Raw genomic sequence first — 17,951 nt, forward strand, 5'->3', positions numbered from 1 at the left:
CTGAAACTCCGTATCTTTTAAACTGGCCCTACCTCATTTTTAAGTTGTGAACACAGTACTATTAAGCAGATAGAGAGCTAACATATGGGAAACAGATGGCAATACCTTCTCTCTTGCTGCTGCTTGCTTTTCACGGAGATATTTTTCTCTGCATCGATCACAAACCAAATACCAAGTGCTTCCTCCAATGCCACCATCGCCACAATTACCAGCCCATCCTCCACAAAAGTGCCCAATGCTGTTATAACCCTGGCCGCCTGCATAACGGCCACAACCTACATCAGGGAAAAAGATTGAAAAAAAGGAAAAGTTATTTCAAAAGAAGGATTATTATTATTATATTATTTATTACTGTAGAATAGGGATGGAGAGAGGGAAAGAAGATGCTTGTGTTTTCCTGGCCTAATTTCCTCCTCTGAACTGATTAAAAAACAAGGTGGATGTCCATGTGTCCCAGCAGTATCCAAAGAATCCAAATGCACTGTAGGTTTCAAGTTTTTATTATGAACTTGTCCAAAGCATCAACAGCTCCCTATTCACACAGCAAACTGATGGTAAACTCAGTATTATATGTTAGCCAACATCACCTATAATTTAACAAACATTAAAAACCTACCCCCTGTCTAACAAAGCTTGAAAGGGAATGAAGTTTGCTCATTACTGTTTCTCAGAAAGATTCAGGGCATTGATAATTGCTGAGTAATAAGGCTCCTTAATTTTGCTTTAACTTTGCATACAGTGCTAAAAAGAGCACATACAACATCAGCCTGAACTTCACTAACTAGCAAAATAATTAGTTATGTTTATGAACTAGAAAACACAGAAATAATTTTATCTTTAACAAGGCTACTTATTACTAGCTATATTGTCTGTTGTGGCTTAGCTTCAGTCAGCAACTATGCACCACACAGCTGCTCACTCACCCTTTCCCCTGGTGGGATGGGGGAGAGAATCGGAAAAGCAAAAGTAAGAAAAACTGTGGGTTGAGATAAGAACAGTTTAATAATTGGGGGGAATAATAATAATAATAATAATAATAATAATAATAATAATAATAGTAGTAGTAGTAATGAAAAGGAAACCAACGGGGGGGGGACGACAAGACCCAAGGAAAAAAAAAAAACCACAAGTGATGCAACTGCTCACTACCCACCGATCGACGCCCAGCCCGTCCTCGAACAGCAATCGCTGCCCCCCAGCCAACTCCCCCCAGTTTCTATACTAAGCATGACACCATATGGTATGGAATAGCCCTTTGGCCAGTTGGGGTCAGCTGTCCTGGCTGTGCCCCCTCCCAGCTTCTTGTGCACCTGGCAGAGCATGGGAAGCTGAAGAGTCCTTGACCAGTGTAAGCACTGCTTAGCAACAACTAAACCATCAGCGTGTTATCAACAGTATTCTCATACTACATCCAAAACACAGCACTATACCAGCTACTAGGAAGAAAATTAACTCTATCCCAGCTGAAACCAGGACAATATCTTTTCAACTCAGTTGACTAGCTAAGATAATGCCTAGCTAGCACTGATTTACCTCATTTTCCTAAAATTAAACAAACTCCTGAAAAAAATTCAGGGACCCACACCGAGACAAAATAGCAGACTCGGGTTGTATTTTACAATACAAGTTGTCTAGAGACTCTAACTGGATTTTTTTTTTTTTTAAGATACATTTTAAACCAAAAAAATTAAGTCAGTGATACCCAGTGCTGACACAGCAGATAAATAAAAGTTTTCTACTGTTCACTGTAGAATAGTAATAGAAAACTTTTGGCAACATAGAAACTCGAATTGACCAATCTCATATTTTTAATTTTATTCCCAATTTTCTCAGCACAGTTTCAAGTCCTAAAGTGTAACAAATGGCATGTTTCTGAAGAGCTACTGTAAAGTCAGCTCATTGTTTTGGCCTTGTTTCAAACAACTTTCTTCAGCATCTTTGAAAGCTCAGATCTGTAACTACTTAAAATTAATTACACAAGTTGTAAGTAACTGTTTCTAAGTTTTAATTTAGCTTATATAGTGAACTGTGTTAAAATGTTATGAAAATACGTCAGGCTGTCTTGTCTAACAGTAACTAATACCAAAATGTGTGCGTGCAATATATTTTACAGATGGACATGGGAATTAAAAAATATGTTATCTTACCTGGATGAGCTTGTCTCATGTGGTAAGTCACTGGATATGGATGGGATTCTCCACACAACTCACAGATGGTGTCTTTTTCAGGTCCTCCCACTGCAAGCTGAGCCATCTCGCCAAAAAGATTTCCTCTTGGCCTTGTCTCAACCTTCTCTTTTTTCTTTTTCTCTTTTTTGGTTTTCTTGTTATCTTTGTCACTTTCCTTCTTCTTTAACACTGCACAAGAACCAGGACTTGGAAAAATCATGTTCTGGGAAGCTGCTTTAATAGTTGCTAGAGAAATATCTTCCCAAAAAGCTACCAAGTGCTGCAGTGTTAATGGAAGAGGAGACTTGGATTTCATCGTGTGATGACTGGATGTTTCAAAAGAGGTAGTTTCAGTTTTTCCATCCTCACACTTTTCATGCAGAGGTGGTTCTTTTAACATTGAGAGGACCTTGTTTTTATTGATGCTACCCATTTTAGATATATCTGGTCCATGAGGTGAGATGTTGAACATGTTAAGAGCAGATGATATTTCCAATGAATGTCTATTTTTTAACTTGGTTTCTTTTTCCTCTGCAGGTTGTTGAGTAAGACTGCTTCGTATTGGTGCATGCTCTTTGGACAGTTCTGGATTAAACTTCAAAAAAGATGAACAAGCCATAGCATCATGAACTATTCCTTCATGCCAAAGAAACGCAGCAAATACAGCTCTAGCACATTCTGCAACGGAAGGTGACATTGCTTGCTTGGCAGGCTCTACAGGCTTGGAGCCATCTCCTTTGAAAAGAAAGCTGGATTTTTCCTTTTTGGGTCTTGTGTGCCTACCAGCACATTTACGGCTCACTTTTGGAGATGCTCTCATGTCTTGCTCATCTTTCAGTGGTGCTTTTCCTATGCTGAAATGAACTTTATTAGAACCATCATCCAGACTTCTGAATTCTGTGTTGTCTTCACAGGTGCTATCTGTAATGCTGTTAGTTTTTAAAGTACTTGAAGTACATACTTCAACAACCTCACTGTGAAGATTTTCTTGTACGACATGAGGGGAGGGAGCTCTATTTTCAGTTTCTGTAACAGGTTTTCCATCTTTTGGAATAATTTTTGGTTTGGGTGAAGTGGACCTCCCCCTTAAGGGTTCGGTTAGTGGTACTTTCTTTTTGCGAAGGGTGTCTGGATCTAATGTGTAAGAATCTGATTTGGATCGTTCTCGAGGAGGATCAAGCTTTGTTTTTACAGGGGATGAAGCTTTCTGAGGTAGAGTTTTGTCATGGGGCGATGAGGATCGTGGAGAACTAGCACCAGATCTAACGGCTGTAAGTGTCTTTGTCTTTGGAGAAGATGACCGGGTACCTGGCCCTGGAGATTCAGCTCTCAGACCGGTAGTTGTTCTTCCATCGGTTTTTAGTGTTTGCAAAGTGTTATGATTTGGAGACAAAGACCTGCTGTGAGAGTCTGACCGCAATTTTGCGGCATCTGATTTCAGCATAAGAGACTCACTGGCAGATAAGCCTTCTGTATTCCTGGGTTTCTTCTGGTCAGCAGCAGCTCTATTCATTCGCACATCAAGCTTGGGTGATCTGCAGTCAGCTCTGTGTTTTGATGACATGTCTGATTTTCCTGCTGGAGAGATTGGTCTAGCAGCTCCTGTGAAATTCATTCGGTCACCTGTTTAGTATATTTTATAATTAAATTACTATGTTTTGACAGTGATACCTTTAATAATACAAAACAAGGATTAAAGATCTGAACACAAGATAAAATTCAAACACATGCTTCTGTTCACATCAAAATGAAAGGAAATATAAAGGGAACTTTTTTCCACTAGAATATTTTCAATACATTTCTTCTGCCAAAGATACGTACAAACAAGTGTTAGGAAATATTTACAGAGAAAACACTACTATGCAGGTATCAAAAGGCACAGTCCACTATTTCCACAAAACACTAGTAAAGGAAGCACAATTTACATCCTTAGGTAAAATGCCAGGAGTTAACTAAGTTTACCACAGTTGCAACAGAAACCAATGATTATTTATTTATTATCTCTATGTGTGTCAGCCTGACTGCAACAAGAGACTTGTGGAAAGATCAAGTGTACTACCAGATTTATTTTCTTTAATGCTCAAAAGTCAGGAAGTGTAGGAAGTAAATACAGCTATAAGGCAAATTGGGTAAGAGGCTTAGAAACATGCTTAAAACGATTCACATTGATAATCTGAGGTATCCACCTTTTTAAGACCACAAACTATCAATGTTCTGCTACCAGAACACAACCTACTAAAAAAACCCAAAAACCAAAAAACCCACCTTTTTCAACCACTATGCTAAACCATCAGCTCTGGTTACAATGTCCTTTTATTTTGATGCAGTAATTTATTATTCCTATGCACATTGACTTCATACATGTATCAATCCACAGAAATATAAAAACTATGGGCAGCTTAATATAAATACATGCAAAACAAGTATATGCAAATAAGTATATTAGGCAATCTGCTTCTAATAATGCTGTGAACACAGTCCCTCTTGCAGAATTGTATTTTGAAAATTAAGACATGCAACGTTGAAGTTACTGGCAAGCAAGGCAGCAATTGTGAATTAAATATAACTGTCTCTCCACAAAGCATTACACTGCAAAGTCTTGAATGCATAGGTAAGTCATTCTGATTTGAATGGGTTTTCATTAGTTAAACATGAAGGAGTTTCTCTTGTAAGGCTTGTAGAATTAGGCCACAGTACTTTGGATTATTTTACTTTTCTAGACACTAAAAGGTTAATTCCACTGGTCTGGGTACTTTTTTGGGGAAACAACTATTTGTCAAAAAAATAAAGTTTCAATTAATCAGAGAATATTTGCAAATTTGGACCTTGATTTCTAATGGGAACAGAGACGATAGGCAGTCATCTGGGAAGGTGGGAAATCTGTGTTTACTTCCTTCTGCATTATGGGATCTGAACCAACTTCTTTCAGTTCCCAGCCATGAAGCCTTATCCCTGTGCTAGAAAATATATAGAAGCACAGAGTGATCTCAGTTTTTCTGCTACTGTTACCTCTCACAATACAAAAACAAATGTAATTTTTTTTGAGCAAAGTCTAGCAACCCAGATGTTTCCTCATGTTACAAAACAATTCTTATTATTTTGCTAACTCCATATTTAAGGAACTTATAATAAAACAAACAGCAAAAGAAAAAAGTGAAGGATACCTATATTAGAATATTTAACAAGCTTGAAGGTTAGGGCACTCTCCTGGGACTCCTACTTCCCAGGACATGGTAGGAGTTCATACTTCTCCAGGCAGAGAAGAAATATTTTGTCTATATTCAGGTACAATATGCCAAATGTAAACAGTAGAATATAATGAGAACATCTCAAACATCATCATAAACAATGTTGAGAGTCCTTTGGTTTTATTATTTTTTATCAGCTCTACATTTTTTTGGCAGGCAGGGGGGGAAGGGAAGGTGGAAAAAGAAGGGAAGAAATAGTGTGGTACATCATGGTTTACAAAATGATTGTTCTTGCTAAAAGAAAAAAAAAGTTTCTTAAATATCAGTCCAAGCATTTTATTCATGCCAGCTCCGTTATTCACCAGTCCCACTGATGAACTATTTTGAGATGTCTACTTTGTGATATATGAATTCAGAAGTGTAAGTCATAATTATTTTATACACACTTTCCCCAAAAACAAATAAAAAGATGAATTTAAGGTTTGACAGATGAGAAAATAATCTAGAGAACCTTTTACAGAATTCCTCATAAAGGAAAAAATAGTGAAAAGACAACAATAGTCTTAAGAAGACATAAAACACTGTAAACCATTCAGCCATGTATCAAATTCAAAGTATATGCATGACTAATGAATATCAAGCAAGAAGACATTATAAAACAAAACTGCTTCTGAAAGGCATAGCTTAACAGTAGCTTCCAGCAATAAAAAATATTTTATGTTTTTAAAAACAAAGGAATGGATTTGCAGATATACAGGTAAATAATCCTAATTAGACTATCAGCACAAAAAAAAAAATCCCCAAAAAGAAAAACTGCAGAATCATGTAGCAAACTGCTTTATCTGTAAACAACACCCCCCCTATATTTTTTCCCCTTTCTTCTTCCATATTTTATTTGCCTATTGTTTGAAAACAGGTGTTATGAGATTAGATTAACAGTCACCTTTCTGTTTACAAAGCAGTAAGAGATACCTAGATCACATATCATAAAGTTGCTGCAACTCAGGAAGGCAACACTGAATAGTTATGTCAAACAAGCTCCCAACAAATACCAAACTTGAACATTTACTTTCAAAACAGTATTTTATTAAGTGAATGAAATGAAAATGAATGGAAGGAGAAAAAAAAAATTTGAATGTAAAATCTGAATAACCTTGCTATGTTGGCATGCATACCCACCCTTGAGTTTGTGAGAGAGAGATGAAATAGCAGAGGCAGGCCCAGCTACATCACTAGTTTTGTAAATACGCTCACGAGAAGCAAGGCAGCAGGATGGAGTTTCTACAGTGGAAAACAGTTGCACAGAAGCAGCACAGATTCAATGGAAAAAGCAGTAAAGATAAAACCAAGCATTTCAAATGATATGCATAACCTTTTTGTTAAGTATTCTGAATTCATTGTTTGGACTCCTACCTTAGTTTTAAATGAAACAGTTACTTCAAGATGTTTTCCCTGATGTAAATTTTAAAAGAATAAAAGATCTTCTGTGATTTCAGTATTAGTTCTAAGAACAGTTCTAAGAACTAGTGTAGACTAGCCAATGAGATTTATTGTTTATTATAAAAATAGTATCTAGTTTTCAACTGAACTCTGGTTTTAAATGTGATCTTATAATCTACACATTCAGAGATTAATTATTTAAAACTGCAATATGGACTTCTAGATGACCAATTCTCACATCCTTTTGAGAAAATTAGAGAACACCTAGATGTTTGTGTTGGAAAGTCTCACTAATCACTGGAAAGAATGAAGAAAAATATTTTAAACCCATCAAAACTATCTGCTTTCAAATCTGAATGCACCCCAATAATGTAACGTTTTGAAAAACTGCATGTGTGTAATGTAACGTTTAGTTTCTCAATACTATCAAGAGACATAACTATCAGTAGAACAGTTTCTATCAAACAGTACAGACATGAAAACAAAGCTGTATCAACCCTTAAAAATAATTTTGCCTTAAGAAAAAAAAAAGTTAAATTCTGATACAATCCAAGATAATTTCAGCATAGGGTCTACTGACACCAAATCTGTTAGAGGTACAGCTCCAAATGAAATCTGGAGTGAGGTAACAGTAGAGACTTTTGGTTTCAAGTCTCTCATTTTACTTTCCTATAACGTTGTTTTTAATTCTAATTCCAATTCCTATTCCTTCCTTTAGAAAAAAAGTAAGTCTAATTCTTGCGGCTTTAATAATTTTAAAGAAATTATATATGTTAGAAGATGCTTTGTTTTAGAGAGACCCTTTTGTCCAAATGGAAGATGACAAGTATATGGAAAATAAGTTATTTAAATTCCTGCACTGCTTAAGACATCTTTTTGTCTGGTACTACATTCACTGAGTTGTGCACATAAATATATTAAAAACCTTATCTTAAGCAATGAGAAGGAGTCTACAGACTCTACAATAAGAAGGTGTTCCCACATGTTTGAAGTAAGAACTCCATTCTTTAAAACAAGAAAATAATCTCTATTTTCTCAATCCAGTACTAGCATACATTTAAGGATGGTATTACCCACTTTGATGCCCACAAATGCTTTGCAGAGATCCAATACTAGCTATATTCGTTCTGAGTAGAAGGAAGTCATTCCACCAATTTTTAAAGGCAAAATGCAGAAAAAGACATTAGGAACACAAAGTAGCAAAGGAGGAACAATTCTGTAAATACAAGCCTAAAAATGTCAATTTGATATATGAGCATTCTAGTCTATGAATAATTAAATGAAAATCTGTACTAAACCCAATTTCATGAATGCACATTTTTGCTTTATTCTATGTCTGAGAATACTTACATTTTATAATGTTGTACTCTAGCTTATGTTGAACACTGTCCTGCTTCTCAATCATTTCAAGGGGACTGTGGGTCGAAGAGAATGAGTTTCCCACATAATCTCCTTGCTACCTTGGCAAACAATGTATGTCTATCCAGGGTAAGTGGTCAGTCACAGGGACCAGCTTTGTGGTCAGGATTCCTGCTTTTTTAATCACCTGCAAAGTCTAGAAAGACTTCAAAAGACAGGTAAGCAAGCTCTGTCTCAGATCACATTTGAATGTGACGGCGTATATTCAGTCACATTCTTTCCTTAAACATGGAAATAGCTCTAGCATCAACAGCTACACAATAGGGAGCCATAAGAAGCAGTTCAAGTCCTACAGCAGGATGCAATCTTCAAACAGCCATGCCTACTTCCTCTGAGGAAACAGTAGTAAGCCAATCCAGGATGCATGACATACCACCAACTAGTCCACATTGGTCTTTTTTAAACTCTAAAACAGACTGGTAAAATGCCTCTGGAGACTGGAGATAAGTTAAAGTTTCTTCTGAAATGCCACTGCTTTTCTGCATGACGATGAAGGAAAGCGCTGACCTGCTTTTGCCCTTTTGCCTAAGCAACGGATGCCTCTTCAAAAAGAATGCATTCCTCTTTTGCTCACTGTTATTGACATGGAAGCTACAATATGGTTGTTAGCTGAATTTCCTCAAGCACTGCAATCAATGTATCTTTTTTCACATCCTGAAAATGCCAAATGCCATAGCGACAGTTGGACAAGGATTCTTCTTTTTTTTTTTTTTTTCCAGAAGAAAAAGAATACACTGAAGTCAACAAACGTTTGAATATTAAATATCAAAAAGGGAGAAAAGTATTAGATACTGTTATAGTAGGGGAACGAGTGAATGAATGAAGCAAAAGCTGAAACACAGTATCATTAGAAAAATAGTAGCAATGTTCATTACCCAAAGGTAGGGTTTGGAGCACCAATACTTGAGCCACTTAAGTTTATTAATTGAAAGAAGTATTCCTGTGCTAGAAGGGTAGATAAAACAGATTCTATAATTTTATAATTTGTAACTACAATTTTTGAAGATGTGATAAGCCAAATTTATTTCTAAAATAAAGCTTGACACAGTTTGTGCTCTTCCTCCAAACTTTACCATACCAGTCCCCCAGGGATGGTTTTGGATTGACCTGGACAAATGTATGCTTCATACATATCTTTAATTATCAGATCTGTAAAGCCTGGGCTATGAAACCATTTGACTTACTAGCTCAGCTTTTCAGGAATGATGCTTTGGCGGCACGCAGAATCTGAAGAAACAGCTAAAGCAATATTGTCTGGCTACTTCGCATGACAATTAAGTCATTTCAGCATGACATGGAAGAGATCAGTGTGCTTGGTAAAGGATATTCTCTCCCTTCACCTTACTGAAACACTACCTAGAAGGGTTATGTGCTCCAAATGTGTGCTGGCCTTTTGTGCCCCCTCCACAGTTTAGGAAATGCGGATAGAAGCACTACAGGCAAAGCCAGTGGTTCTACATGCTCTGTAACTAGCACCTAGAAAGGAAAGGAACAAAACAAAAAAGAAAGTGGTAGCGCAATAATAAAGGGGCAAGGAACTCCTGACACAAATGGTAGGGGCTGATCATATACTGTGGGACCATATGCTGGATTGCAGCTCTGCAGCACAAATTGGCAAAGCAGCAGCCTAAGAGGAGATTATGAGTGTACTGAACAGCAGCTCAGCACTGCAGCTTCTGCCTGGACTGAGATGTATCAGGAAGCAGTAGCTGTGCTGTGCAGCTGTTGAGTGAGCTGCCAGGGCTGCAGTGACAGAGGGAGAATGTGACAAATGAGGCTAACAAGGCGGGTCCAAAGCCTCTTCAGCCTATAAATCTGTTCTTCTTTTGCAATAGCAACTCAGATGTGAGGAAACATGGCATAAAGGTCTAACATTGAGACCTTGCAGTCACCAAACTTCCATCCCCAAGTTCAGAGTTCAACAGCCAATTGTGAAATTTTGGTAACTGATGCTGGACAGCATAGCAAGATCTTGCCTCCCTGACTTGTCATGTCTAGGGAGTTTATGACCACATTGCTGAAGGCTGAGAAACAAGATCTTCCTTGACCCTCTAGGCTTCCACACTTCACCTATACTCGGAATCCAAGCAGAAATTTGAGTCTTCTGTGCTCTTCACAAAGTTCAGAGACAAATTAGTCAAGCAACCAGTAATAATCTTGCAGCTCTGGGAGGTTGCTGTCCTGAACAAATCTGTTACTGATGATCTTACGAACTTCTCGGACGCAAGCATGCTCAGGCTGGAGCAACTACAGACTGGTTTGTTGAAATAATCAAGGAAGAAACATACATAAACTTGTGCTCTTTCTGGAAAAAAATCCTTGTTAAGATTCCAAGTCAATACAGCTGTTCCTGAACTCCAGGTAGGTTATGCCATCTCTTCTAGCTTTTTTGGACTTTCAGCTGCATAAAAGACTGACAAAGAACTAAAATACATGACAAGAGCATCTTAATTTTGCCTGTCACCATGAAAAAGAAAACTAGCTCTCAGCTTTTTTCCCTTGTGTGACCACGTGTGAAAATTAGCAAAGGAAGTAGGACAGAACAATCAGCCCTTCATAGAGTTCTAGCAAATAACACAAAACTGAGTAACACAGTTCCCCCTTCTTTTTTATAATATCCCTTCTGTAACAAATTCTTTGACAAAACACACAGGACTCTTGTTGGTTTACCTATCTATGATGTGAAAAGAATAGCAGAGACACCTCTCATTTTTTCAGGCATTATATCTGAGGAAGTGGTTGTCCAAAACTGTAGTATTTCCACAAAAAAATAACCAGACACTGTATCGGAAGATAAAAGTTTGTGACAAGCCCTTTCGCTCTTCCCCAAATGAATTTGGAAACCAAACCAACCCCCCCTCCCCCAGAAACCATTCCTCAGGAAGAACAGCTAGCTACAAACTCTTCTAAAGAAAAACTACAACCTGTCACTGGCACAGAGTATGTTTTATAATCAGGCCAACATTTTTCTTCCTATTATAAAAACCTAAATTAAGGAAATAATTCTGGATGACATTCAGCATGATCCTAACTTTCCTCAGAACCATGCTTCCAAACAAAATTTCTCCCCAGGAGGACAGATATCTGAGGAAGAACAGAGAACGTAAGTGGTAGACTTTCAATCAAACCCGGTATTTAGTATATAACCTCTGCAGCCATGGAAATCTAGGCTGGCACAACTTCTTTCAACTATTAGACTATCATTAGTCCCTTAAATATAGCAGTTATTGACTATAAATATTCATTTTAAATTTTAGATCTAACTTTACTGCAGGAAGCACTTAAGGACAGAACACATAATTTGAAACTAAAACTAAGCGTGTCTAGGGCAAAAATCCAAGTGACTTGATATGGAGCCTTGGTATATGTTCTTTAATGGATTTAACTTGTAATTACATGTTTGATAACAGGAGGCTATAAAGTGCTTTGGAAATAATTAATGAAAATGGCACACTTAAAGAGTTTCTGTTACAGTTCTATTATAGCTGCATCAGCACTGAACACGGATTAAAAACCACACAGTAGAATTTGACCCAAATATAACTTTTCAGTCTAAATATTTTTATTGCATATATGCCTTGCTATTCTAATTAATCTTATATTGCAAATTCATCCATTACTTTCTAATATGTAAAGTTTCAAGAAATATAGCAATAACAGAAAAATTGCTTAAAATAAAATCTTTAATCTAGAGAGTCTTATTTAAGTTTCAAATATCTCTGATAGTTTCCTTGACTATTAAATGAACAAACACATGAATATAGTCTTACGGGCCTCCCGGACAGTATTCTGAATTTGGATGAACTTTTAAAATGGAGGATTAACAAATTTGCAAAAGACTAAAGAAGTTCAAACAGGAAATCCCCTCCCCCTAATTCTTAAATTTTGATAGTGAAAACAAAAATGTTAGTATTTCTCTCCTTTATGCGTAATTTACCTTATTTGCATCAAATGTTAAATTAGGTAATAAACCGTTTGGAAGAAAGCCCTTGTATCAAATCACAGTTAGTGCAACAGTATATCAGTTCTGGTTGATGATTTTTGCCCTGCTGGAAGGGCAAATAACCATACTGGTTGAGATCTTATACGAAGCTAAGATCCCAAATCAGACACAAACTTGAAAAATTTTTCCAGTTTCGTTATTATTTTATTTGGTAGACTACCAGTGCTCCCCCTATCTGACAAAAAAGGTCTTCCTTTTGAATCAGGGATCCTTATTAAAACACAAACCATGGATGTAGCTTACTGAATACAGTTTATCTACATCTGTTGGATAGGCAAATCCATTAAGCAAGATCTTGTTGGGCAGCCAATAAAAAATGTTGACAGCTTTTCTTTTCATACAATACAGACCTAAATGCTAAAGGACAAATCATCTGAAGTTTGAAATAAGACAATTAGGGTTATTTCTGATGCAAAGTTGAATAAGAAACTCTGACTTTACTACTCTGAACAAGAGAAGAAAACTAAAAGTGATGGGAAAGAATATACAATTGACAAGTTATCAATGATGGTAAACTGATGCCACTGGCAATCAGCTGTTTTATCTGAGTAGGTTTTGGAATATTCTGCTTTCAGGACATTGGTTTAAGTCCATCATAAGTACAGAAGATCACTGTCAGAACATTTCTGACAGTCTTTATAAAAGTGAATTAGAGATTTTAATCTAGTTCTCACATAAAGCACTTCACTGTCACTTCAATAAGCTGAGCTGGATAGATCCAGGACTGCATAGACATAGAGAATGAACTGACTGGGTCCCACAAGAAAGAACTGAGGCACTTCCGAAGGACAATTTACGGGAGATAGGAGAAGACTAGTATTCCTGTGACCCATGCTGTACCTGTTCCGTATATTAAGGAATAGTTTACTGCAATATCTGCTATCCATCATGAATGCTGAGCTTTTATTTTTCATTAGTCAAAAACTAAACAGTTTTCTGTCCCCCCATCAGTAATCAGGTTAACTGCTATTCACCTCTAGGTGCAAACTTTCATGTCCATGCCAATCCTATGAGCACCCAACAGAAGACTAGCAAAGCCTTTCTTACAAGTAGTGCCAAGTTATTCCCACTGTCCAGCTACATCCCTAAAGTTAGGAGTGATGACAAAAATAGGAATTTAGGAGGTAAGAAAATTTAATAACTATGCATGTACTGCAGTCCATTTTTGATGTTAAAAGAATTATCAACATTTTGTACTATATAAAATATTTACCTTAATTATAAACCCCGAGTTGCATACAATATTGGAAAAGCACTTTCATGACTTATCTACACTGCAGAACACATACAAAAGCAAAATATTGTCAATATAGAAATTAAAGTTGAATAAGTATACTTCTTTAGGAGCATTACCTCACATGCTTCTGAATCATGAAAAACTTGACAAAACAAAACCAGAAAGGTGCACTGAGGGATGATTAGTAGCTGGTAAGCAACTGAGAACAGCAATGTCAAAGCTGCAGAAATGGACTGATGAGGCAGGTAAGGCTGACAAACTTACTCTGAAGCTGTGGCTGAGGCTGCTGGAAGGAAAGGGGCTGTCCGAACACAAATGGACTGTGGACTAGGGAAGAGGGAGGTTTTGCAGCTTGATCAAAGATGGAAGGAGCTGGGAGATTTGGCCGTGACTGAATGGAATTCAGTATGGCACTCAGTTGGTCACCTGTAGTGGGCAAAACAGTCAAAACTACAACCTGTTACTTGTCATTCTCCAGAAAGGCAGAGTAAAATGGTGTTCAATTAAAGTTTAAATGATGATAATAGAGAAAGCTCATAAATATTATTTAGCCCCATACAACTCTGGTTGTGGCTAAACATAAAAATCTCATTCCATGCATGGCAATAAAATTACTAAAAAGTACATGAAGGGTTTTTAAGAATCATGGATATTTTATGGCAATTATTTAAAACATTTCAAAATAGAGATTTATGTTCGCCTTGCTAAAAAATGAAGAGCAGCCAAATTAAAAACAGAAATCCCTAGCATTTACAATACACACATGCAACAGAACATGCAGAAAAAGATTAGAAAAACTGATGAGAAGGGAAAGACAACATGTAATTAGGCTTTGGCAAGTGTATTTCTGTGCCAAGGCTTTGGTAAATATTTGCTCATTTTTGCAAATATCTTTAAAAGTATTCTGTCATGCTGTTTTTCAAGATCAGATTGAAGATAATAAAAAAAAAAAAAAGTAAGTACCACTTAGGAACTGGAACTGGTTTTCTGAAGAACTACATACATTTGTTGCAAGGCAAATGAAGGCCTTCAAAAAACCAGCATGTTAAAAATAGTTTCAATTTCTGAATGCCAATTCTCAAAAAACTATGGGAGCATTAGAAATACATGAAACCTACAGTAAGAAGGCAGAATTTATCACACCATGTTATAACTTGAAGTATACTTAGCAATATGAGCTGGGAGACAGCAAGAGTTTGAGAGCATCTCAGATTTGAACCATCAGCAACCAAAATCCTAACAGCGTCACTTTATTCTGCAAATTCATATAATTTTGACAGTATTCTAGAAATCCTAGTACAAAAATTAGCAGCTAATACAGAATTTACAAGTCACTGAATTTACAACATTTTTGGGCGATTATCAATTGTCTTTTCATGGAATTGAAGAAAGATCGGTGGGTGTATGGAACTCCGTATTACCCAAGAACTCCAAAATTAAATTTTGCACTTATTTTCTTGGTATTTTGGTTTCAAAGTTTACAGAACAAAAATACCAGAAAATAGCTGGGACGCCTTTCTAATTAATCATCCACACATATCAATAAATAAATTTTATTCCACTGTTTTGGAAGTAGTATACCTAAAAAATATTGGAATCAGTACTTGGGCAGCAATTGTTCCTACCTTAATAACCCAGAATTGATTGACATGCTTGACAAAACACTAGTATTCTTAAATATGACAGGCCTATTTCCTAACACGAGTAATTATTTTAAAGGGAATAACATCTGAGAAGAGGTTGAAAGTCATCTGCCCACAGTAATTAAATATGGAGGGAGGTAGGGCCATTCATGAAAATATTAAAGACTCGCCTGCAATGTGGAAGGCTGGAATAGAGAAGACATAGCTAGATCAAACGGAATGATTGTGGGAGTTATGTCTTCTGCTTCGCAGGAAATACTGTAAACACAGACCTATTACATGGGGATCTTTACGTTTGACCAGCAGTTTGAAACACTCATAGGTGGTGACTGAATTTTCATTGAAACTAGTGCATCCCTACAGAAGTTCTTTTGACAAACAAGCACCTCCAAAAGAACTGCTTCATTGAGAAATTCCCCTAATGGATTGTGCTTGTGCCTTCAGTTTTTTTATTTTCCACAAAACTCAAAGCTTCTTAGACCTGAGAATGCAAAAAGACTGTATATAAAGTAATGATACAGCTGAAGAATTCTATTTTGGGGGAAGTAATATCATTATTCTTTCAATATAGTTGCCAACAACTCTCCACTCTTGGGCAAATCAGAAGGAATTACAGTACACAGAATGAATAAAGTCATCTAGCCGAGTTGCTCACTTGCACTAAAAATCACAGCTTGAGGGTATGTCGAGAAAATAATGCGTACAAAATGATACAGAATTCAATGCCAGGAGTAGCTTTCAAACTTTCTGTAACTGTAATATCCCAAAGAAACACCTTAGAAACTGTTTAAGATAGGATATAGTAAAAAGAATCACAATGTCTTCAGAAACTAGGATGCCTGTTAATATAGCATATTGATCTCCAAGATTCTAACTTTGGACAACACAGGAAAAAGATTATTTTCCTAATATGCTTCTGCAGAAAAAGAATAGATAATAATTTTGCACTATTACACAGTTGACATTGAGAGACAAGCTGTAATACTGCCTCACATGCTGAACATCTTAAACACTTCCACTTTTGTGATTCAACCATTACTTTGAAATGAGTATGGCTGAACTGGGAAAAGCGGTTCTGTATAAAAAGCCCTATAAAAGAAATGGAAAACACTTCAACTTTTCCAGCCTTTGTCCAAAAAAAGGGTTTCCTATAGCAATGCATGAACAAGTATGAACTATTCTTTATGCAGTAAAACACTGAAATGATATAAAACTATTTCATGTTATGAAAATAACAGACTAGAACATTTAGGAATAATTTTGCCCTCATCTCGTCTCCTTTAAAACAAGTCTTAAATCAAGTTATTTTATTTAGGAGACCACTAAGAATGTATGCTGGTGTTAAAAACACATAGTACATCTTAGACCCATGTTCACAGTGCAATGGACAGAGTACAGCAACATAAGAGTAAAAGAACAAAGCTCTGTATTTCAGTAGTATTTTCACAAGGACATCTGCCTCAGCAAAAGTCCCTTCTTATTATTAAATCTTCTAGACCTAATCAATGAATGAACAGAAGGCATGCAGTTTGAGTTTATTGTGATGGCTTACATATATTTACATCTTGCCAACACAATAAACCATGGTTAAAAGAAACAATTATATCAGTAAAATTAAAATTTGTGATTGAAAGGTAACTTCAGTTTTACAACTTAAATCCCAAATGGTATCGTTTATCTTGTCATCCTATTAAAGGCACTGAAAAAATGCCAAGACAGGTGAGAAGTGTTTTCAAATATTTCTGATAATTTTAAAACCCATGCTTTCTAAATCCAATAACTTTTATATCTTGTTTTACAAGTATCTATTTGTCATTTCTGCATTATAGGTTTGTGCCTACCACTATAGAAAGCCTCAACTGTAACTTACAAATCTTTGATGATCCTCTTTATACAGAGTACTTAGACTGAGTGAAATTAAACCAGAGAAAAAAGCAGTTCAACGTTAACTACATGTTTTGTAAAACAGTTTGCAATTCATTGTATTACTGCTTATGTCTTTTGGAGAACATCTGATGGTGCTTAAAAGAGTAGGAAATGAGTAACAAAAATATAAGCAAAGTTAAGAAAAACATAATTTTTTAAAATGTGAGTGTAAAAACATACCTTTGTTATTTCCAAGGCCATAATCAAACCCTTGTCCATTAGTACAGCTTGTCCCCTTAGTGAAAGCTTGTATTGAAAAAGGACTTGGGGGAGGAGTCTGAACATTTTGATCTAGAAGGACTTGCTCTGTAAAAAAAACCACATCACTTTGGAATTAGATCTCCTTAGTAACTGGTTTACATTGGAAAGATGAGTCACAAGGCAAAGGAGTGATATTTTTTTACCACAGATAGCACTCTACCACTCTACTCAATTCTCTTCAGAAAGAAAAGCACATCTCTCTTCTTTAAAGCACATGCTCTAAAGCAGCATGATGTTCTTAAGTGGCATATGATGCCAGCTCTGCCATCATATGCCACTTAGGAATAGGCTTGACACTTTGTTTTTCAGTAACATCACACCATTCAATGTTTATTCTTTGGACAGCAATTGTTAAATTCATTTGACAAAGCAGGAGAAAAGAAAGTTTTCAGACTGACAAACTCAGACCCAATAAACTTTTAATCCTGGCTATCCCCTTAATAGTTCAGAGGACATAAGACATTTTTTCCCCTGACAGATTTATTCATATCTGATACCGAGTACTACAGTTTTGCTTTCTGTATGGTACTAAGACCTCCAACTAAAACCAACCTTGGGTATTTCAGAATATCCAGAACAACTAAAGAGCCAAGATAAATGAGACACAGAATCCACTTGACTATTTGGATTTAGGAAGACATTACTGACTTAATATGGTCAGAGATA

At 36.4% G+C, this 17,951-nt stretch overlaps 1 protein-coding gene across 22 annotated transcripts in view; it reads right to left on the minus strand.

The window, feature by feature from the left end:
• Positions 1 to 17,951, minus strand: part of MYCBP2 (MYC binding protein 2) — a 210,179-nt gene that overhangs the window by 37,284 nt on the left and 154,944 nt on the right. For 14 of the 22 annotated variants that reach the window (XR_012773473.1, XM_075488504.1, XM_075488465.1 and 11 more), the window contains 4 exons: positions 17,205 to 17,330; positions 13,720 to 13,905; positions 2,148 to 3,791; positions 106 to 275 (listed from right to left, as the gene is read on the minus strand). Coding sequence is in view for 21 of the 22 variants with exons in the window: in XM_075488504.1 (XP_075344619.1) it covers positions 106 to 275; positions 2,148 to 3,791; positions 13,720 to 13,905; positions 17,205 to 17,330 (2,126 nt within the window). In the remaining variant the exon portion in view is untranslated. The remainder of the gene's footprint in view (positions 1 to 105; positions 276 to 2,147; positions 3,792 to 13,719; positions 13,906 to 17,204; positions 17,331 to 17,951) is intronic. The other 8 variants (XM_075488604.1, XM_075488596.1, XM_075488475.1 and 5 more) reach the window with 4 other exon arrangements.

The sequence above is a fragment of the Mycteria americana genome, chromosome 1, assembly GCF_035582795.1.
Source record: "Mycteria americana isolate JAX WOST 10 ecotype Jacksonville Zoo and Gardens chromosome 1, USCA_MyAme_1.0, whole genome shotgun sequence".
In the NCBI taxonomy this organism is placed as follows: domain Eukaryota; kingdom Metazoa; phylum Chordata; class Aves; order Ciconiiformes; family Ciconiidae; genus Mycteria; species Mycteria americana.